General features: G+C 45.3%; 1 protein-coding gene and 1 long non-coding RNA gene across 3 annotated transcripts; one reads left to right on the forward strand and one right to left on the reverse strand.

Moving 5' to 3' along the window:
- Positions 1–3,708, forward strand: LOC143359222 (uncharacterized). The gene is made up of 2 exons (XR_013083077.1): positions 1–957; positions 991–3,708. It is a non-coding gene; the product is annotated as an uncharacterized LOC143359222 (long non-coding RNA).
- LOC143359221 (aquaporin-like) lies at positions 3,673–22,117 on the reverse strand. 2 transcript variants are annotated; one of them, XM_076797002.1, is made up of 5 exons: positions 21,953–22,117; positions 11,397–11,584; positions 10,840–10,983; positions 8,976–9,438; positions 3,673–4,686 (listed from the first exon to the last, which is right to left on the reverse strand). In XM_076797002.1, exons 1-4 carry the CDS (start codon positions 21,975–21,977, stop codon positions 8,986–8,988), a joined length of 810 nt encoding a protein of 269 aa, XP_076653117.1. In that variant the 5' UTR covers positions 21,978–22,117; the 3' UTR covers positions 3,673–4,686; positions 8,976–8,985. The 2 variants fall into 2 exon arrangements, with proteins under 2 accessions (XP_076653117.1, XP_076653116.1); XM_076797001.1 differs by lacking the exon at positions 21,953–22,117 and adding an exon at positions 13,218–13,387.
- Positions 22,118–23,722: the final 1,605 nt, after the last annotated feature.

The raw sequence follows: 23,722 nt of genomic DNA on the forward strand, positions 1-23,722 counted from the left end.
TCAAAAATTATAGACATTATAGAGAACATTTTAGGGCAGTAGGAGACGTTGCAGTGCCCGTAGGAAAATCGTATAGACTAGAAAGTCGAAATTTGTAGGTTATGCGGAACGAAATTCGTAAATGCGCAAGGAAAAGAAGATGTTGGAATAATAAGTTTCTCCTTGTACAGGTGTTATAATTATTTATGGATTTTCCCCCTACTCGCTTCGTTTGCTTACAATAAGACCATAATTCAGTCGATCGCCAAACGTTGCGTGTTCAACTGTTGAAGGACATTACGTCGAGCAGAACAGGTGAAGTTGTCGATGTAGTTTGTAAGTTTTAATTGGGTTATTTTTAATTAGTCCGTTACATAAACGGGCTGTGTTTTCTTCGTTTTGTTTGATGAGTATTTATTTTATGGAATTTTTTGACATTGTTTTCGCTGTACAGGATGGAAAATGCATTTACATAGTTGGAGTCGTTTGAACATGTATATTTTAACAATAACCAAAAGATGCACTTCGATTGTTACCATAGGAACGAACAGAATATTATACAGTAATAAATTCGTTTAATGGATTAATTGTTTTGAGTATACATAGCGTATACTAATTTTCACTGAAAGTTCTTTTCTGACTCAAACTAAGAACTTGGAATATTATTTTCTAGAAACAACCATACTCTTTGGTATGCCATAAAACGACACCTACAGATCTACAAGTTTCGAGGAATGTCTATACAAATCTAGAAAATTATTAACAAAATATCGGTAACAATCATAATTAAGAGTACTTTCAGTCACACTGAGAATGTTTATTCAAATGTAAATAATCATTATATTAATTGTAAATATTCGTATGCAGAGAATGCATAAATTTTCACAGGCTGCTTATGCGTATACAGGGTGTTCCAGAAAACTCGTGCCCCTCGAATATCTCGCTTATTATTATTATAATATGTTTGGTGTAGATAAGGTCACACGGAGAGAGATATTTTGGGTGCTCGAGCTGGGTGAGCCCTATATTGTAAACGAGCCGTCCTCATTTGCCAAATCGATTAATTCCAGAAAGTAGAAACCAGGGAACATTGCACATCAATTTTTAAAAGTTCTATTATTCTTGTTACCCTGCGGTATCGAGCCTAATCAATAGACTGTGGATCTATATGCAAAATGAAAATTTCTTTTCTTAAAGAACCCATTGAGTTGCAAATAGAACGATACAATTTTTAAATTCTTTAAATGTATCTTCGCTGTTGTATATTCTACTCGTTTTCGTCTTAAATGTATCGACTCTGCAGTAAACTAATTAGTTAAAAGGGAAATAAATTTTAAATGGAAAAATGTAGCATCGATCAGGTTCTCCGCCGGTGAACCATAAAAAGCTCGATACATGTTAATCGTTTTGACCTGTGAACGGCTAAAATATCAGCTACACCGCGCAGCGTCTACTCGCCAATTATTTCTAAATTAACCTACTATCACATGGTCTAGAACAGACGTGCGAGTATTTTAATCGAACCGCGTATAAATAACGAAGGAACTCGATATGTAAATGAACAGGGCGACGGGGTTGATGAGGGCGCGAGAGGGGGAGGGGGAGGATAGAGGCGGTCTCTATAAATATTTTTCACCCCCGAAAAAAACGGCGGTGTTCCAACCCGTTGAAAAATAAAACATTCGGCCGAATGAATATTAAACGTCCGAACCGGACGGAACCCGGGGAAAAATATTTCCCCGTAAAATAAATAGCCCGTTTACAACGGAAGTCACGCGGGCAAATAAAATTCTCGATACAGTAAACACGGGCGTCGGGCGGGCGGCGGCGGCGGCGGCTGCTTTTATTTTCTGCGCTCTGTTTGTTCTTTTTTTCGGTATTTTTCCCGTTATTTTTGCGTGTGTGTTTTCAGCGACTCAATTATGAGACCTCGAAGGGAAAGTGGATCGAGCGAGCAGGCTCGAGAACGCATCGCGAGATTTTCCGTGTAATTGGCGTCGACGGGGCTCGATGGCGGGTCGTTCGACACGCTTTCTAAGCGATCCGAGGCAAATCGCGATGTTTCCTCCAATTTCGAATCGCCCGGCGCTCTAGAAAACTCCGAGTACACGAGGATTCCATTTGATACCACTTCAAACACCATAGTAACAACTCGGGCTTTGATCGGGCGTGGCGGGATTGCACGTAAACGCTATAGCAAATTTCGTGGACCATCCTTGATGCAACATGTGGCTCAAGATCAACGTAAACCGCTCCACGATGAATTCCGAACAAAACTGGAGCGAAGCGGGTGCACTGGACCGCGAATATCCATGCATTTTTATAAATGTTATTATCCCCGGTCCAACAATGTACAGAATTTTCGTCGAAAATTGCCATTATAATGAGACCGGAAACAAAAGGGTGTATCGAGCGCACCGGTTGATAATAATTTATTTGCATAGAAAATTCGCGGTCCAGTTGCCAATGTCACATAAATATACCGTGTCGAAGTTTCGAAAGAATGCAGCGTGCAGTCTCGCTGTAAAAAGTCGCGTGAGTTGTCCACCTTAACATTTCATAGAAATACTTTGCGCATAGTTCGAAGAGGGGACGGGTCGGAAAGGATTGAAAGGAAGGGATTGTCGTAGCTTGAATTTTTCCGACGGGGAAGAAAAGTAATATTTCCGTGTGATTTACATGCCGAGCGCCAGCCAGCTCGTTAATAATTCAATTTTCAATCTGGTCTTAATGCTCCCCCGATTCTCTCTCCCTCTCTATTTCTCTGTTTCCGCCGTTTCTTATTCCTATCCATTCCCGGTTCCCGGAAAGGCGAAAACAATTGTAGCCGGCCTCGGGAACGCCATTTTTCGAAACGATAACCTCCCGGCGCAGCTGTGTGCTCGCGCAAACACCGGGGTATCGCCTTTAAAAATTCCGCCGTTTAATCCGCTCCTGGATCCCGGTGTTTTTTGAAACCAAAGCCGCGTGCAAAAATTTCGTACACGCTGCTTTACAAGCCGGTGAACTCGCAGTTTCAGCGCAAAACACGTTAAACCACCGGGCAAGAAAAGCCCGGGGAGGTTGAAGGCATTAGGAACTTGTAACAACATCCTGCTAATAGTCTGGCAGGTGGAAATTAATTTCGGGCCACGGGTTTTTATTCCGAGACCAGGGAAACTTAGGAAGTCTCGCTATTTTGCCGGGCCACGGACATCACTTCTCTTTCCACTTTCTTGCACTGTTTCTGTAAACATTTGCGAGCAGATTCTTTGGAGATTTATGTTTTCCACGATGGTTTGTTTAACCATCGAGCGGTCCCTTAAATATTTCATCGCGTGTGCATCGACGCAATGGAACCGCGCGTCGTTTCATTTTATTTATTTATGGCTAAACACGATCGTTCCGGGCCGAGATTTTCAGCTCGTGATGAAAAACGGTGTATCGGGCTATCTCGCCGGATCGATCTCCTGCCGGGAAATTAATTCTGCTGCATTCTCTCTCTCTCTCTCTCTCTCTCTCTCTCTCTCTCTCTCTCTCTCTCTCTCTCTCTCGCACGCGGTAATTGTTAACGAAAACGCAGCGTCCCAATTGTTCGATCGGCGCGCGCAAATTACACTCTGTACCGTCTCCTTTTTCTTGCTTTCGCCGCGGGTGACCGTGCACCAGAGCGGAACTGTGTGTGAATGGACAAGTGAATGGACAACCGTGGGATTTGGTGTGACTGTGCTTTATGTCGTCGCGATTCGACTGGTCGGTAAAAACGTAACAATTATTCTATACAGCGTGAGAGCCCGACACCGCTTGTCTCGGACTCTGTGTATTACAGGCGAAGATGGGGCACCCTGTATAGCGGAACGAGGATCATCGAGAATCGAAGATCGTCCGGGAACATGTTCGGCGCACCTGCAGAACAGCTAGCTATCCTCCAATTTGTTGTGCAAATTTGTCGAAAATGTTCAGATTTTTAACCGGACTGCGGATCTCTACGCAAAACAAAAATTTTCAAATAATGTAACGGTATTTCTACATTCCTGTTTTTACTGTTTTAACTTACACCTACTTATTTTTGTCGTAAATGCGTAAAATCCGCTGTCTGTTAATAATATATCCGGAAATCATTGAGATCGGAGATTAGGTAGCTGTTCCGCAGTTTGACCGTACGTTCAACCGAGGATCCAGGCGCTATCTCCTTGATCCTCGCGCTAATGCGGGGCGAGTGACGCAGGCGCTTCCGGCGCCGTGAAACTGAGCCGCAAGCCGGTCGGTCGAATTTCCTGCGAATCGCGCTCGGTTCGCAAAATATAAAATGTAACGGTGTTCGCGACAATCTTGCGGCTCAGTTTGAAAAGCACTGGACGCGTGTTAGTGCCCGTGGCTCGACCACGTGCTCGTCAAGGAGCGCGTTTCTCGCACGTTCGAGGTGAGAGCGACACCGATGAGCGACAGTCTTGCGAAAATCGCGATCTAATGGGCTGGCCGAGATGATTCAGACGGTAGTTGCGCTGGCCAAGTTGCGATCGAAGCCCTCTGCGCGTCGTCGACGGTTCATTTTCCGAAGATTCGAGCTCTCTTCAACTCCGTGCGACTACGTACGATCGTCGGATGTTCCGCGGGCTTCGAAAGCGGCCGCCGTTCGCTGTTCCACCCATTAATCGCTTAATCTCCCGTGGTTTCTCGAAGGAAACGAATCGAGCTGCACCTCGGCCTCTTCTGCCCGCCACGAACCTGAAACACAACCGGAGAACCAGATATAGTACGGTAATGCTCCGTCCATTACCCTCCTCCGCCGTGGAGGATTAAATTCATCCCTGATCTCTTTGTTAAATGAACGCAGGATGTACTAGATCCTTGCGAAAGCACGGTACTGCTTCTTCGCTTGTCTGCCCGTTTAATTCTTTAAGACACGTGCTGCGTTCGTTGCTAATCTCTTTGTTAAATGTGAGATGTGCTGGATTCTCAAGGAACTACGGTACTGCTTCGCTACTTGTCCATTTAATTTGTTCTTTACGACACGTGCTACGTTCGTACCTGACCACTTTGTTAAATGAACGTAGGATGTGCTGGAGCCTCGCCAAAGCACGGTACTATTTCTTCTCTCCCCCAGAAAAATAGCAGTGACCTTAAAAAAATTCTAGAATCCATAGAACAATTCAAGAGTCCATAGAAAAATAGTAGGGTCCACAAAAAATTCGAGGGTTTCCCAAAAAATTCTAACGCCCGTAGAAAAGTTCTAGAGTCCACAGAAAAAATTGGGGGTGCCCCAGAAGAATTCTAGAGTGCACAGAAAAAATTGGGGGTGCCCTACAAGAATTCTAGAGTCCACAGAAAAAAGTGGGGGTGCCCAGAAGAATTCTAGAGTCTCCCAGAAGAATTCTAGAGTCCACAGAAAAAATTGAGAGTGCCCCAGAAGAATTCTAGAGTCCACAGAAAAAATTGGGTTGCCCCAGAAGAATCCTAGAGTCCACAGAAAAAAGTGGGGGTGCCCCAGAAGAATTCTAGAGTCTCTCAAAAAATTCTAGAGTTCCCGGAAAAATGGTAGGGTTCACATTACAAATTGCAGGGCCTCCATCTCTTCGTTAAATGCGCGTAGAATGTACCGGATTCTTGCGACAAAACTTTACATTTGAATAATGAACGTCACCGAGTATCGAGGCAACACCGTGGTTCCCGTATCGAACCGATTCCGTGATTAATGTAGCAGGAGATTCGATAATTAGAGGAGCACTTCCGCGATCCGTCGCGTCGCGTATAGATACGTAACAATTAACGAAGCGTTGCCGCAGTCCTTTCAGCTGATTATCCGGGACGCAACGGGGTGTAATGCGATTCCCGGATAATTGTTTGCGATAAATGGGTCGTGCCTTTTAACAGGATCGATATAACAGGGAGCCGCAGCCAGCCGCGCGTCGGAGTTTATTGTTAGGTTCGAAGGTCTGCGGCCTGGATAGCCACGCACGCGGAACGCTCGAATTCCGTTAATTGGAACAGCGAATTTTCCCCCGATCTGTTTTCCATTTTTCATTCGAAGAGAATCGATGCCGCGGGGCGAATTTATGATATCCTTGGCTTGGATCCTCGAGAGTTAGGGTTGCTCTGATCGTCGTCGTCGTTGTCGTCGTCGCGACGGGGAACGGTTTAAACCCCGGACCACCGTAAAACCAGTTTCGCGCCGAACTTTCTTTGCAGACGAACGATTTATCGGCGACCTTTACGGCCCCGCCTGCCCTTACAAGATAATCCCGCGTCACGCGAAAAGCCTTGATGCACGACGTTTACATGGCGCCCGTTTGCTTTAGAGCCTCGTTTAAAGTCGAACGGGGACGCCCGTTAACGGGAAACGTCGTCGTCCCGCGAAATTGCAGCACCGGCTCCAATTTGTGCCGCACACGCTCCCACCCGCCGCGCCGTGTTGTACTCGCCTACTCGCGACGATCCTGATTTTTATGGGGTCGGAGCAGACGGCGCGACGGGAAACCCGATTTTGCATACCCCCGTGGCCTACGTGCGCGACCAGCCACCACGAACCAGTCGTAAATCAACTCCAACTTGCTAGGAACTAGCCGATAACCGACGCAAGATTCACCGAATCTCCGTCGACTTTGCTGTAAACCGACTCAGGTCGACCGTTCAAAAATCCTTGTCTTATTGTTCCGTAGGGTCTTTAAGAGCCAAGACTAGATTCGCGATAAGGTAGAGTGACCACGTTACAGATAAAAGTAGGCGAAAAATGGTTTCACGTAGTGTTCCTGATTTCTCAACATTTTTCATTTCTCGAGAAATGAGAAATAAGACTATATTTCTCGAGAATTCTCGAGATATATATTGGGAATTATTATATATTGGGAAACTTTTACCAAACTTTTATAAAGTGAAACATTACGCTTTTCTTTTGAAATGGCTTCTTAAGAAGCATAATGCGTCTAATGTAGAATCAGACAATATACTTCTTTTTTTCTTGTAACAAAATCTGTAGCCGTAGAAAAATTTCTTTCATTTTGTGTGGATATTGGCTTTATCGTATACAGAACATCCAAAAGTTGCTGAAGATTGGGTGTCCGTTTTCCAGTGGACTCAAAAATTTGGAATTTCTTTGTTAGAGTCCGGAATTTATTTTCTTCTGCCGCTAAACTCTTGCCACTAAATTCTTCAAGGCTATCTGCAATTTCTAATTCTAACTGTTTTTCCAGTGATAGTTCCTCATTCTGAGAATCTGAAAGTTTTTCACTATTTTCATAAGAATCATTGTCATATTTTCCAAAAAGTCTGCTTAGAATTTGTTTTGCCATTTTATACATCCAGTGCCTTGGATGTTAAATAAAAAAATGTATCTTCTGAATCTTTTTGCAGAGATTCTGCATTATGCAGATATTTTATAAGGGATACAACAATCTTGTCTCTTCTTTTAGATATTTCTTCTTTAATAACAACAAGAAACTCATTACTCAATTCAGTATTCAGTTTTTCTACAGTTTTAAATAAGAATTTCAGAGAATTTAAGAATTTATATGTTATAAAATAAATGAGATTCATAAGAATTTTCCTAGATTTAAATTTCTCGAGAAATACTGAAATTTCTTGAGAAATGAGAAATAATCAATTCTAAAATTTCGAGAAAGAATTCTCGAGAAGGAACACTAGTTTCACGTGCCTCAACTTTTTCGTCCTTATATGAGAATATTTTTCGCTGGGAAATGGCTCATTCGAAAGAGGATGGTTCAGTGCAACGCGCGCTGGTCATGAGCTGACGAGATTACGCAAATATTTTCTAATATAAGTGTCAGAAGTAGGTAAAAAATTGATGATTTGCATGCCACGGAATCCAAGCATTTTTATGCCATCGAATGAGTTTTCTGGATGAAATCGTGCGCTAGAAAATATCTTCAGCTAGAAATTGACCTATATTTTGTCTTGATTCTCTGCGAAATAAAATCAAAAACTCGAAGTACGTTTCTGACGTTAGAATTCATGATATCGACAATACAGAGCAAAAGCTGTGACAAGTTCAAGACAAGATCAAAACCAAGACGGATCTTAAGTCTGTGTCTGAAGCTTGTGAACAGAAACTATACAGCAGTTACCGACCTGCTGACTCTGCAAAAATCGCGTGACTACCCTTGGCCCTTAACACACGATGTATTCGCCCTCCCCGGTTAATGTCATGCACTGTAATATGAAATGAAGAAGATTTCGAGGAGAATTTACTAGAAATAAAGTTGCATTTCGCCATTGGAGAGTACATATGCAAACAATAAATATAAATTTGTTTTTTCTTCTAGGAAGTTGTGAACGTGAAAGTAGTCGTAATCGCTGTTAAAAGAAATTGTTGATTGCTCGTGGTTATCGCAAGGATGTTCGAGCCTTAGATGTGGATTTACACGTAAAGTGTCGACTGATTTGGGTAAGGAGTTTTCCTCTCGAAAAAAAAAGGAAACTAAATATAACAAACTAAAAAAAGTGGACTGTATTTACAATAGATATTGAGCCGGAACAATCTTTTCCCTAGCGTGCTTGGAATCGAATTGACTTGGAGGATCGAGCGAAAAACCAACGTAAAGGTAGATCCTCCCTCTGCTTCGGGATTTTTCCTCCCTTCCTAGATGATAAGAAACATCCTCGGATTGGCCAGGACGAGGACCAATTGGGGGTGGACGGTTGGAAAGTAGGAGATGGGACCGAGGAACATCCTGATGGCCCCAAGGCCATCCTGATGAACCAAGTGCCATCAACCACATACTAAGGGTGAAGAGTCAAGCGCAAAGCTAAAGAATGGCAGGATGGGACCTCTGGAAGATTTATGACACGGGCCTAGAAAACTAAATACAAGTGCTAGCTCTACGCCTTGGGAACGGACACGATTGGAAAATTAGCAAAATTTACGGTGACAAGGCCACTCCGTACCTAATTTCTAAAAATCCCCAAAGTCACGTTCCAAGAGCGTAAAGCAATACTCATGCCATAACCAGATGTCCCAAGTTGGCCGCTACAGAAATCGTAGTGCAGCGAGGTACACTTACCCGGGGCCGGTTACTTGACGGAGTTGACGGTGTTGAGCGCCACAGACTCGGGCTCGCTCTCTTCCTGCTGCTCGTCCCTGTTGCCGAACGTGAGCTTGTAGATGAAGGAAGACAGCAGGGCGCCGCCGATCGGCCCGAACCAGTACACCCAATGGTGGGACCAATAATTGTTCCAGAGGGCCGGGGCGAACGACCTAGCCGGGTTCATGCTGCATCCGGTGTACGGCCCGAAAGCCAACGCCAACGCGCTCACGGTCAGACCGAACCTGATCGGTACCGAGTCCGTGTTTTTCACGTTCCTCGAGTCCCATACGGCGCACGCCACCAGCATCAGTATACCGGTCGCGAGTCCTTCCAACAAAAGACCCTGAATCACCGACACGTCACTGTGCAAAAGGTTCACGCAGAATGTGTTCGCGCCATCGGGCCCAGCGCTTGTTAGATGAACCGCCGGAGTCACCATCTGCAACCATAATTTGCACTTTGTACACGGCACAGCGGAAAACAGTGGTTAACACCTGGCCTCGCGCTTCTGTTCACTTCGTGCCAATATTACATAATAATTAGACTGCGAGCTGTTTGACAAAACTGAGCGATGGCAATGTGAAACTGTGAAGAACACATTTTTATTTCGCATAAAGATCCACTGTCTAATAACAATAGTTGTCTATTTCTACATGCTTGCAAGCGGATCAGGGTGCCGCATAGGCTTTCCTCGTTGCCGGAGATCCGCATTTCATCAACTTTAGACTCCTGTGCGTTTCGCCTGAACGTTAACGCAATGACTGCGCTATATCAGATAAGGGCTTGACTTAATCTTTGAACCGAAAAGTTCAACGCAACGTGCGAATGAAAATTGGTTTATTTCCAGGTCAACGGGTCTTGGTGTTTGCAAAGGAATCAGCGTTGCGTAAGCTCTCCTTGAGTGACGACAACGAACGCGCATGAGGCTACCGAATCAGCGATTAGGGGGTCTCGAACTGCGATAAAATGTCGTAGGGGCAAAGTTCCGATTAAATTAAGACCGTGTTATCGGTGCCTACAACTATTCCCGCTTCCCCTTCTCCACCCCCGAGGACCTGTACGAACATCGGCCGGATGGCATGACGCTCCGGGTACGGAAAAATTACGCTCCGTATCCGAGATAATGGGATGAGAAAATTCCTGCGGGACTGGCATTCGATAGATAAACCGTTGGCCAACTTGACCGTCCGTGACCGACCTCTTCCGTCTCGCTAACTTTCGATTCCCTGGGAGACGAAGAGCTGAACCCAGTGGTGCTTTATCGCCTAACTCTTCTCTATCCCTATTCTGTCTGCAATACTCTCGTGGCCATCGAGCACCACTGCACTGCGTCGCCCATTTTTTTCAAAAAACAATCCGCTCCGCGGGAGACTCGATCGAGAACAGCCTAGAGACATCTGCCGGCACTCTTTATTCCGACCACTGGCTACGATGATACCTCACCCGGTGCTGCTTCATCCGTCATCGATTTTTATATACAGTATGTCCGGTTTCACTCGCGACCATTTCCCAAAGAAATGCTCCAGGCGAATGATGTATGATACCAAGAAAAGCATTGTAATGACACATTTGCAACTTTGAATGTGACGTTCGGGTGGCTCACGAAGGGCGTGGCAAGGTCAAATAATCATCATCGCGGTGTGTCTCTCTTGGTAGCATGTACTTGATTCGTCTGAAACGTTTCTTTGCAATTTTCATAGTTACTGTTCATCGAATAACATGGTTAAATGTACGGGTTAGGTATTCGGTACAGGGTCTGCTAGCTTTGGAGGCGGGAAGATACTGTTCAGAGTCCTGAAAATGCTTTGGGAGATTTCAGAATGTAGACCTCGCAACCCACCTTCAGCATCCCGTAGCCGACGACGGATCCGATCAGCTGCGACAGAAGGTAGACAAGACCCTCGGAGACGGTCTTCTTGCCGAGCACGATGGACCCCACGGTGATGGCCGGATTAACGTGAGCATGGCTGATGTGTCCAAGGCTCTGCGAACAGCAGGAATAGTTGGATTACAATGGGTCGAGTAATATGCCGTGTAGCAATCGATCATCGGTAATCTCTGCACGGCTTTAGGGTACTTATCCAGTCGCCTCGTTATCGCGAGAAGACGATCGAGAACGTGAAAAAACAACGACCGATGCGTGCAAATTGTATCGTTCGCGGGCCGTGCCGAATCAGAAATGTAATTAGCGGCTAGCCCCGGCAAACCTCGACCTTATCTATCGCACTCGGAGACGATTAAATTTAATCCCGCGGTGAAGCAGCGCGGCGCGATAAACCACCGCGCGATGATCGCCGCGATATCCAAGACCGCGATATCTCGAGGTCCACGATAGTTTTTAAGCCGGAATCGATACGGAGCTACGTAATATTATATATCCTTGCCTTTCCCACTAACCTGGATAACGAGCATAACCACCAGGCCGAACGTCAACGCGATCTGCAGGTGCGACGGGACCACGCCGAGAGTAGACACGCAGCCCATGCAACCCACGAACACCAGGATCGCCGTACCCAAAATCTCCGCGAACGCTAACAACATTGTGTTCTTCACGCCCCCGCCATCCTCCACCAGCTTCTTGAAGCCTGCAACAAAAGAACGCGTGTATCATCATCAGGACCAAATCAGAGTTCTCAATTTTACACCCGGGGTCGGCGAATTGCGACTCTGAAATAAAATTGAAGCTGAAGATAAAACTATCAAAGCATAAAAAATGGTATGAAGAATTTCATTTGCGATTGCGGTAGACGAGTCTTACGACATCAAAGACACGCTCTTTATAGACAATCAAAGTTACCCTGTTTATAGACAGACTTTCTATTTGAGAAGAAGTAGAACTGGAAGAAGATAAATGCAGTCTGATGTCGCAGCACGAGCAGGCTGCTATGAAACACCTGCAGTAGGCAGTCGGAATGATTTACAATGTTTGGAATAGTCTTCTGGACTCGCGTCATGAGTGGAAAAAATGTTCATCTGGTGTTCTCAGTATCTTTGGGTCTACATGCTTATGTGAGAAATCGTGGGAGGAAAGTATACGGAAGAGCTTTTCCACCTGGGTCTATAATTTTATGCTTCATCCAATAAGCTGATCTATCCAGCTTCCCAGAGAAGCTGAACTCGTTCGGTCCAGTTTCGGAAAGGTCGTTCTACTTTAATACTGTTTGATCAATTACGCGAGTCGACGTGTATACAGAGCTTCGAAAGCCTAAGTCTCTCAAGTGTCTGGTCTGCCTGACCCGAATGCAACACTCGCAAACGGTTGCAACGCGGACAGGGGAACGCGGTCGACCTCGGAAAATAGACAGGGGTCTGAACAAGACCAGGAAGAGGAAGCAGAACCGTGCCGTGAGAAGAACAAAAAAATTAATAAACCAAAAAACCTCCTCGACGAATCGACCCGATCTCCGCCTCCCGGAAAAACCTCAAGAAAAAGAGTCATTATTGGGTCGCTCTCGGTGCATTCCACAGGGCGATTCAAAATTAATGAGACACTCGAAGACTCAAATTCAACAGTTCTCTAATCCCTCTTGATGCCTCTTTCTTTTGGAGAAAGTCGCGGGACCTCGTGGGAGACTCTACAGGGCGATTCAAAATAGGTGAGGAATTGCGCAAGGTTCTGAACGCTTTGGTTTTGTTTTCAGGGATCCCAGGAGGAAAAAGACGCTGGACTCTTGAAGCATGGAGTGGATTCTACAGGCTGATTAAAATCGACAAGACGTAAGAAGCCTTAAAAAATTCCAACGCTCATTTAAATATTCACCAAAATTTTAAACGTTCTGATGTCCCTTTCAGAAGCCCGAAGAAGAATGAGTCACCCAAATTCTACAGGCTGAATGAAAATCGTCGACGAAGGCTCAATGACCTCATGACTCTCAACTTTCCTTTTCATTGTTCCTGAACAAAGTAACAACTCCTAGCTCGATGGACCCTACAGGTTGATTCAAAACAATTTGACAATCAAGCGCCAAACGACTCGCGGATCAAAATCGTGGAGCGCTGTAGCAAACGACTGTGACACCAGTTTTGGGCGAGCCTGTAGCCTTGTCCTATATCGGCGGAACGGGGGATCGAAGATCGCTGGGAACCCGGGACGCAGACTCCGCGAATCCTCGTTGCGGCCATCATCGGCGTAGCAGACGACCAGCGACCCGCTCGCTCTCCTTTCGAGAAAGAGGTTCTTTCTGCTTGGTCACGGAAGAAGAAGAAGAAGATCCTCACCGAAATCTGGCATCCTGCGGCGTGTAGTCGAACGAATATCGCGTGCACTCGGAACCACTTCCACCGACCGAGTAAAGTTGCAAGTTACAAGCGTGGCGAGCCTCGCGCTGGCGCTCGACGAGGACGTCCACACGAAGGACAAGCACCACTACCGTTGACACCAACCGACTCCGCAGAGAGAACCGACTGTGGTAGCTCTCCTCTTCGTTCCGCGGATAGTCTCCCAGCTGATCGCTGGCAGACATCAACTACTATTCCGAAATTTATCGTCCTTACTATCATTTTCCCAGAACAACAAACAAGTCCAGTCCAAAGGTATGGGTCATGAGTTCAGTGGACTAGCATTCCGCAAGCTACAGGCGTTGCCAAAACTGTACAATCTTCTAGCCCTGTATTAGCTCCTTCCACCGTGATAAGTAGACTGCGAATTATTATGCACACCGTCTCGTTTCAATTTCTACAACTAACAATGCAGTGCATTGATAGTAAACATGGGTAGATAAAATTTAAAACAGGAGATAGTCCCAGCTTATCAACATTACTAAAGAAACAACAAAATTTCGGATTGACGCTTGTTCGTTGTCATTGTCAACACAAGCAACTTTTATTTGTCATAATGACCCGCAGTCTAATGATAAGCGTGTTTATCTAAAATAAGATAAAAGACTCTACTGGTGGGGCGATCTAGTACACAATGACGATACTTTATTCCATTGGCCACTTGATTAAATATTGGCCAGGCAAAGTGGTTTCAAAGTACGAAACGGAGAAGAAAGAAAGAAAGATCGTGATTTACGATCGACTTCTCTGTACAGGGACCGTGCAGTATTGTCGGCGAATGCAGAAGAGCACGACTAGGAATTCCTGCATCGATATTCCATCCAGAAGCTACACCGTCAAACTAATTTACAACCGGCCACGGCAACGATATCCGAGCATTTCAACGAGACTCGATGAATATCGACTGCCTTGACACGGATACCCAGCGCCTTGGATACCTTCTCCAGCGATCGCGAACCCTGACAAGCTTCTAGTCAAGTTCACTGGATAATCGATCGACGAGTCTCGCGGCCAGCCACCGATTGATTTGTCTAGCACACTTTCCAGGTCAATTTTGACCAACTCCAGGACCTCCTGGATAGGTGGATTTTCATCCAGAATAGGTGGAGACTGCGGAACTTGCGAATCATGCTAGACCAGGTCGAGTTTCGAAGTAGCTTAAGCTTGATTTCTAGCATGGAATCCTGCAAGATTAGATCTAGTCTAATCTAGGATCTCTCTAATCCCACCTGGATATTTGAATTTTGATCCAGACAGTGTAGATAGGGAATGAAGAACTTCGGTTTGAATCGAGCCAAAGTAAAACTTCTCGCAAACTGTTCATTTCGAAGACTGCGCAATACTTTCTTACAAACTAAAAACTTAATGATTAATTAATTAACGCGTCATTCGACCGGTCCCAGTTTTCCTTTGAAAATGGAATTTCCGAAGAACTGAGGACAATTATCACGCGAAATTCAAACAGACTTTAATTTTGTGGGCCAGCGTGGTTCGCGAGCAATTGTTAATTTATCAAGTTAGGAGCCGCGCTCTGTGTTCGAAGCAGTTCGAAGCAATTTTCGAGTCTGCACGTGTGCGGTTACAGTGTTGCGATTGTTTGATTACGTTACACGGGGCGCCAGTTTAAAAAAGAAGAACCGGAAACCAAGGGAAAAAGCGGATCGATGAGATATCGAGTCCGGCGAGCGGATTGTCCGCGTGTCGCGCGGCCGGGCATCGCGTATAATTGCGGACAACGAAATCGCGGGCGTATGGGCGAATCCTCGCCGCGTGGATTGCGGTGCATCGATCACGGTGCACTCCAACGATGAGCGTGCACCGCTGATATAACCGGAGTCGGATCTTTATGCGTTTACGACAACAATGTAGGATGAAGACACTACAGACGTTCAATAATGCTGTTACGTAATTCCCGACTTATTAAAATGATTGAAAGGAGAAATACATTGTCATTACGCTTGAATTCTTTACAATCGATTTGGAAAATCAGAAGTCAAATGGAAACGTGTTGCCTCTTTTAATGATTTTAATAGGTCGAGAATAATGTAACAATTCGACGGCGGTGAACGTGTTATAACGTTAATTAGGATTAACAAGGCGTTGCCGGAAGCGTTCCCAGCAGTAAAATTCGCCTAATTTCCGGGATAAAGAAACCGGCGCGAATTTTAGCTCGTTATCCCGTATTTCTTTGCACAATGAAACGATCTCGATCGTGATCGCAACGATGAAGCTGCAATTCGCGGCGCAGCACGCAGCGTTTTATGTCGCGTCGACGAATCGCTGCTCTGGGAAAAAGATAAGTAACATTGATGATGATGGCGATGATGGGATTGCACGTTTTCGCCTTTTTATATAATTACGATGATAAACGGTTATTCCGGGCCGCGGAGCGCGCGCACACAGACGGCCGGGATTCATGCAACGCGAATTAAAATTCAATTAAATATCGGCCACGCGTCCTGTACACGGAGGAAATTAACTGAAAATTACTGTTTACCGTCACGGACGACAAATCACAGAATCTCCTATTAGTTGCTCGATCATTTTCCTAATTGTAACTTCGTCGCTTCACGCACCCGGTGTCCCGAACGAAATGCATTACAAAGTAAAAATTCTCTTCATTCATTGCAGCGCCAGGAACTAAATGAAACTGTTACTTTTCCTTGAATAATTCTAGTGAGTTGAAATCTGAAATATTCTTTCTAATCTCTCCACTGTTTTAAATTTTATATACTCATTTTTGCAGAAACGCATCAAAAGAGAATGACGATCAAAGTGCAGTAAACATTTTCCAAACGTTCCCGCGACAATGGACATTGTAATTCATGCTCCCACGTAACATTGGCTCTCTAATTAACCCGCTTTCTTAAGGAATCGAAGCAAACTTTAGGAAAACACTGTGAAGAAACTGCAACGATGTTCGGCAGAATTTCGAATTTTCTGAGACGATTGTGCACTCGTGCACCAGAAGTCGCGGGTGACGTTGCAGACGGTGTGCGCAGAACGCGCCGCACTCAAAGAGACCGCGTGCGCGACTAGGTCGCAGAAAAATGCGAATCCTTGCTCGAGGATAGAAAAACGCGCCAATCAGGATGCAAATAAACAAAGGGAGGGACAGGATCCGCGACGAGAGGCGGCTACGATTACCATAAAAACGTGCCGGCCGCCAATGAAATTATTGGCGAAGCCGTAAAATCACCGCGAAAGAAAAAAATCGCCAGAGACGAAGAGAGAAGCGCTAAAGCGGAGCTCCGTTGCCTCATTCATTTTCTAATTATTCGCGCGTGGAAAATTTGTGCTCCCGGCGATCCTTCGATCGGTCACGAGCCGTTCTCTATAACTATAACAGGATCCGTTGCGCAACAACGTTTCTCATTACGATGGGCGTTCCGGATCGTGAAAGAAAATAAAGAGCTGCGAGAGAACAGAAGAGAGACAGCGACAGAGAGAGAAAGAGAGAGAGAGAGAGAGAGAGAGAGAGAGAGAGAGAAAGAGCGAGAAGAAAGGAATAGATCTGGTATTCGCGCGTATCCAAGTGGGCCATTTGTTGCCGCTGATAAGGGGAACCGATTAATCCTTCGGATCGATCTGATGTAACGCGGGAGCTGCTTCTCTACCGGTCGTTCAACAACTGACGGTCCATGGAAAAATTCTGAAAAAATTCCGACACATTCTGGACAACTTAATCCATGCTCCTGAATTTTTTTAGATTTTTGGTTTGTGGACTTTGGCGTCAAGAAATTAGAACACGCGAATGAACGTCGACCCGGGAGCTGCTTCTCTACCGGCTGCTCGACAACTGACGGTCCATGGAAAAATTCTGAAAAAATTCCGACACATTCTGGACTCCTTAATCCATGATCTTGAATTTTTTCCGATTTTAGACTCGTGGACTTTGGCGTCAAGAAATTAGAACACGCGAATGGACGTCGACGCGGGAACTGCTTCTCTACTGATCGCTCGACAACTGACGGTCCATGGAAAAATTCTGAAAAAATTCCGACACATTCTGGACTCCTTAATCCATGATCTTGAATTTTTTCCGATTTTAGACTCGTGGACTCTGGCGTCAAGAAATTAGAACACGCGAATGGACGTCGACGGGGGAACTGCTTCTCTACTGATCGCTCGACAACTGACGGTCCATGGAAAAATTCTGAAAAAATTCCGACACATTCTGGACTCCTTAATCCATGATCTTGAATTTTTTCCGATTTTAGACTCGTGGACTTTGGCGTCAAGAAATTAGAACACGCGAATGGACGTCGACGCGGGAACTGCTTCTCTACCGGCCGCTCAACAACTGACGGTCCATGGAAAAATTTTTGAAAAATTCCGGCACATTCTGGACTCCTTAATCTATGATCTTGAATTTTTTCCGATTTTAGACTCGTGGACTTTGGCGTCAAGAAATTAGAACACGCGAATGGACGTCGACGCGGGAACTGCTTCTCTACTGATCGCTCGACAACTGACGGTCCATGGAAAAATTCTGAAAAAATTCCGACATATTCTGGACACCTTAATCAATAATCTTGAATTTTTTCCGATTTTAGACTCGTGGAATTTGGCGTCAAGAAATTAGAACACGCGAATGGACGTCGACGCGGGAACTGCTTCTCTACTGATCGCTCGACAACTGACGGTCCATGGAAAAATTCTGAAAAAATTCCGGCACATTCTGGACTCCTTAATCCATGATCTTGAATTCTTTTCGATTTTTGGCTGGTGGACTTTGGTTGCAAGAAATTAGAACACACGATCAAACGTTTGCAGACGCTCGGTAAAGGTCCTTGAGCGTTACTAATCAAAAAGAATGGAATTAGCGGAGATAAGGTGACGGAGGAAGATGTAGATAGCTCTCTGTTAACGCCTCTTTCCCAGATCTTATCGTTTTTATTCATCACTCCGCTTCCTCCCGGCTCCAGCGTAGTATACAATGAATTGTGCTTGGTTTGTTTCTTGACTAGGCAAACCGATTTCTGGAAAATCAGCGGACGACCGTGTCTCGTCGAGCATCGAATCGATACGCGCGAAATGCGTACCGATCCCCACTCCGCGCGGTGCGAGTCAAGTTCGTTGTTCAAACGATCGTATATTTCCGGAACGCGGCAGGCTAACTATAAACCGCGCGCAGACGACGCGACGACGGCAGCGAAAATACAAGTGCGAATTTCCGAATCGTCATGCTACGCTAACGATCGGTTTGTGAGGGTCAATATTGACCGTCTTGGGATTCCATTCGATTCCCTATTTGTCGAGGAGTCGTGTACACTGACAATGAGCTGTACAGTCTACTTTGAACAGTCGGCGACCGGCTCCGAGGTGGCCGCGGCTCTGACGGACAAGAATTAATGGATAAATTGTTCTCGGTAATCCTGGTCGTGTGATCCGCGACACAGCACGCTCAACAATCGGTGCTCGAAATTCTACAGTGTTCTGAAACACCCTGTACAGGGTGTACAAAAATTATATGTCACGACCATCATAGCGTGATTCTACACCTCCGGATCGGTGGAGGTCTGTGAAAAAAATGCACCGCAAAATTCATTTTGACCTCGAAACTTAAGGTCAAAGTATCGAAAAATTTGAGCGATGAGTACTATACGATGCAATAAAAGAAAATTTTTCGACACTTTCACCTTGATTTCCAAGGTCAAGGTGAATTTTGCGGTGCATTTTTTTAACAGATTTCCACCGATCCAGAGGTGTAGAATCACGCTATATGGTGGTCGTGACATATAATTTTTATACACCCTGTACAACGATTTCTTTTTCATCTCCTATCCGCTAACTATTAGAAACGCGAATTTCATGCGTTTCAAAATTTGTGGTCGACATTCAACGTTGATAGACCTCGGCTGGACACTTTTTAAACACCCTGTAGTACCGATTCTCCCTTCCAGATTTATCTCCCGATTTCTTCGCGTAAAAGATCGACTGTCGACTTCGGCAGATCAACTTTGAGTCACCCTGTACCGACTGTTGCACCCGTCTTCTCGTTATTTACCTTCTCCTATTCGAGTCGAGATTAGAGCAATGTCCTGATAACATGATGCGATCGGTTCCGCGGAAAATCTTGTCTTGAACGTGACATCTTTCGTTCTCGCGGTGAGCTGTCGCTGCCACGGCAGTCTGTTCGACAGTATCTTCCCACAGCTGTGTCATCGTCGTTGATAATATGCGTGTTTCCACAAAATATACTGCGAACGTCGCGCAGACTGTCGCGCCGCGATGCGACGCGTGCGACGAGCCAGTTTCCCATTCATGCCTAACTATATTTAACCGCGCCTGCAACTCCAATTCCACGGGGGTCAAAAAATTCACAAACATGGTCCAAACATGTGCGAAACGGTACCGAGAGATCCACCGTTGGAACATTCACGGTTTCTGTGTGGAAAAATTATGAAGTTAGCAAAGATCCGATAAAATCGCAAGAGACGCTCGGCTCCGCGGTATTTTTTTCCGATAGAATCATTTCTTACGGGTAATTTGCATGATTGTATGTGTCGTAAGTGGTTCTGATGCGAGTGCAGATTGTTTGATCGCGAGATGCGCCGCGAAACGAGCATGATCCGCGAAGCATCCGCGGTGAAATACGAGCGATCCGATAAGGGCGACGCGGGATCACGGGGATTCTGAAAGGCGAACGGGACAAATTATGCGAGTTATTATCGGGGCCAGCGGTGTACAAACACGAGGAGCACGACAAACACGACGAGAAGTCGCGTCGTCAGACGCCGGGGTTAAAACGATAACATTTGCTCTCTCTCCCGGCGATTTCGTAAATTTGGATCGATCCGAGTTGATCCGATTTATCGCGGGGCCCGTGCGGGATCGCCTAATCGCCGCTACTATCTTTCTTCGACGCCCCCAGGTCGTCGTCTTGACGCTGTTATTATTTGCGTTAACACTTGGACTAACTGGATAAGCCGCGAACATGAAGACCCTGATAAGAAAGACGCGTTTGCCACTAATTTATACGTATTCGCGTAACGGCTCTTATGTATATTCGTCGTCGATATATGCAAAAGAGATGATCGACGACGTTAATCGCCGCTGTAAAAGACAAAGTAATGGTCGTTTGTTAGCACAAGGACGAATTGCGATGGCGTTTGTTTCAGCGATTTTGCGTCTCTCTACCAGTCTGCCAGTCGGGTCCAAAGGCGAGCTTATAGCGAGGGTCAATCGTCCGTGGCGCTTCTGGCAGCATAATGAATCAACATCCAGATAACATGTCGCTCTGAGAATTGTCAGCACGGTACCGTTTCGATACTAATCCTATAACTCTTCCGCAACATCAAAAGAATTTAATCAATGAAACCAGAACTGGAAAGACACAATTTTTCATACCAGTTATAATAATCCAATTTATTCTACTCGACTATACCACGATATAGAACAATTTATTAGACTTGGTCAAAGAGTAATATCAGTCATATATGACGGGCACAGAACGTGTTAAACCGGTTTTCGTATCGTTTTAGCCGTGTTGGTAGCCGATCCGGAGAGCACGATCTATCATCGAGGTCTTACTGTACATTGGAGAAGACCGATCCTTCTTTAAATCTCTGCTGCAGAGATCAAGCACGTTGTTCTAAAGATTATCAGTACGGTAGCGATTCGATGCTAGTCCGCCTCTGAAATGCAACCAGCTTGAGATAAGTACCCTCTTGTTTTTAGGAAGCTAAGCGAGCTAGTGCGATCCTCGCCGACTCAGAAACTACGATCTACTATCGAGGCGTTATCGTGGACCGTGGAAAGCGACCGAGGGGGTAAACAAGCGGAGAAAAGCCGGGCCGAGTGACGATAAGAAGAGAACCACGCGCCACCGCCGATGAATAATTAAACCTCCACAGGAAACAGGCATCCGCGAGGTCTGCTCCTTTTGAAATATTCATCGTCCACGAAGAACCTCTGACTCCGCGACCGGTTTCCCGCCAAGAACTTCGTCCGCGTCGCTCTAATTGACGATACCGGCTCAACGAGTCCCGGGACACCTCCCCCGACCATGATCAGCCCTTTTCACTTTATTCCAGTGCAACCTCTTCGAGTCATTCTACCATTTATCAAGACTTTATTGTTAATGCCTCGTAACAATCAAGGCTGGATCAAGTAAAATTTTATTACGTATAGACCGCGGATTTCATGCGTTTATCACAAAGATGAGTAGGCGAAACACAAAGCGGTGGCAGTATCAAAAGCTTGGCAGAATTCCAATTTATTATTCGCAACACGTTAGAAGCGTCAAGCGAAGAGACAAGCGCTTATGCAGCTCCTGTTTCTTGCAATCGGCGCACTACATTTTTATTTTGCACAAAGATCCACGGTCTAGTCTCTGAAGTTAGGTACAGTTAGTGCAGACATTAGCTTAAACCTCTGAGGTATTCAATAATGCTAATAGATCAACATTCTATAATTGTAAGGATAGCAAACAGAATGACACGTTGTCCTAACAATATTTGTCAAAGACAATATTCTTATTGCTCGCGCGAGTACAGTAATTATTAAAGTCTCGTTTTCTAGATTCGTGCAATCTCAGATCCCCGAACAGTAAACATAGCGTAGCTCGTTAACCGGGACTCTAACCGCAGATACTTAACACAGTGTGTTTACAGGATTAATAGATCCGCGATGGATTGTCGTGTTCTTTATGATCGATCAGTCCGGCTTACCTGATCGTAAATCGTTCGAGGACATGACTGACGGCTCGTCGAAGGCACTCACTACACTGACCCGCCACCGATGTGTCGTTGCTCGAACAGGGATCGAGGAGGATCGAGGGTATAGATCGTGGCGAAGGCAGCGCGCGCGACTGAACACGTCTCTGTACGCCGGAGTCGAGCGTACGCAATTTATCGCGATGGCACGTGGCTCGGCGTCGATTCAACGTGAACCACCACCAAGCGTCGCTTCCTCCTCTTTCCTCCTCATCCTCCACCTGCAAGCCCCTTCTGCTACCCGTTTACCTACGCGAGTCTATTTTCGATTCTCTCGAGTCGAGTCGCGCGTTTATTTTCGCCAAACGATGCGATTGCCTTCCAATAAACAACAAGAAGGGATATTGTTGCGGTAGGACTCTCCTCGGTGCCACGATCTTCTAATCTTGCACCCTGTGAATCACCCTTCTGCTTTGGACACTGTACACTTTCTAATCTTCCCATAATCCTGTTGCCAGCTCCTAATATGTGCCTCAGCCACCAGCAGTCACCAGAAGCTGGTGCTAGGACCCTCTTCAGGCTCAGAATTCGTCATCTTTTTGCTTCAGATACTCAATTTTCCGCACGAGCTCATGTGTTTCGACACAATTGTTCGAATCCAAGTGTAGAATGAGGAAACTGTAAGAGGATATTTTGTGTAACCATTTTTTTAACAATTGCTGTTGCTCTAGATTTAGACGAAATCAGCCCTCGTCGATTGAATAGCGTACTAACCAGTCCACCCTTTCGATTACAGGAAACAAAGGAGCAGCATCATTCAGGAACCGATTGAACAATGACCCAGACAAGGAATTAAAGAGCTCGGAACAACGCGTACCGTCGCTACTGTATATGTACTAAGGGAATATACAAGTTTCAAGTGCGGACTCTTGCAACACTGAAGTTTATGTGTATTTTTAGAAGTGGCTGCTCGAATGGATTTGATGCCGCCGATCACGTACCGCGGTCGCACCGCGTAACAACTAGAACTCCGTTTTGCCCGTGTGAATGTTATTTATTCACTAGTATTAACCCATTCGCGTCGTAAAGAAATATGAAAGGAAGGCCTTTATTCAAAAATGACTACAAGTGAAAGAACTTCATGTTTCAGCATTATAAGGAAACATAAATTGAGCGTATATATATGTACGCTCCGGTGATAGTGACCAGGAAAATTGAGCGTATATATACGCTAATGATGCAAATGGGTTAACAGCTATGCATTGGCATCTTCTTCGTTTCGTAATCCCGTAGCATTAGCTCTTTGTGAAAGGTGCGCAACGAAACACTTCTTATTCGAGAGAAATGAAAATTCAATTTCAGTTAAGAAATTGCTTGCGTTTTTTAGTAGAATATGTTTTGTATTCAACAATCTTATTCTACTAAGCATTTGATATTCAACAAACAGTCGCAATGACGCGTCGCGTGGCACCAGAAATTCGAGGAACGACAGTCAGAAACGAGCGTTGAGTGATTAATTGCCGAGACTATATATCTAGCGATTAATTAGCGTACCGGGACGTTGACGGATCCAGTCGAACGAGAGAAATTGTTTTCGAAAGGTCGAAGCAATGATCGGACACTCGGCGCTCTACGCTCGGAATCTCATTAACCCGTTAAACAGGCATTTCCATAATTTAAGAATAGCACGGTAAAATATACGCGTTCATAAATATTAAACAGCACGATTGAATAAGATCGCGCCTTAATGGATAATGCATTTTCCGCGATAGTGTTGCTGGTAAT

This window comes from Halictus rubicundus, chromosome 11, assembly GCF_050948215.1.
Source record: "Halictus rubicundus isolate RS-2024b chromosome 11, iyHalRubi1_principal, whole genome shotgun sequence".
Taxonomy (NCBI): Eukaryota; Metazoa; Arthropoda; class Insecta; order Hymenoptera; family Halictidae; genus Halictus; species Halictus rubicundus.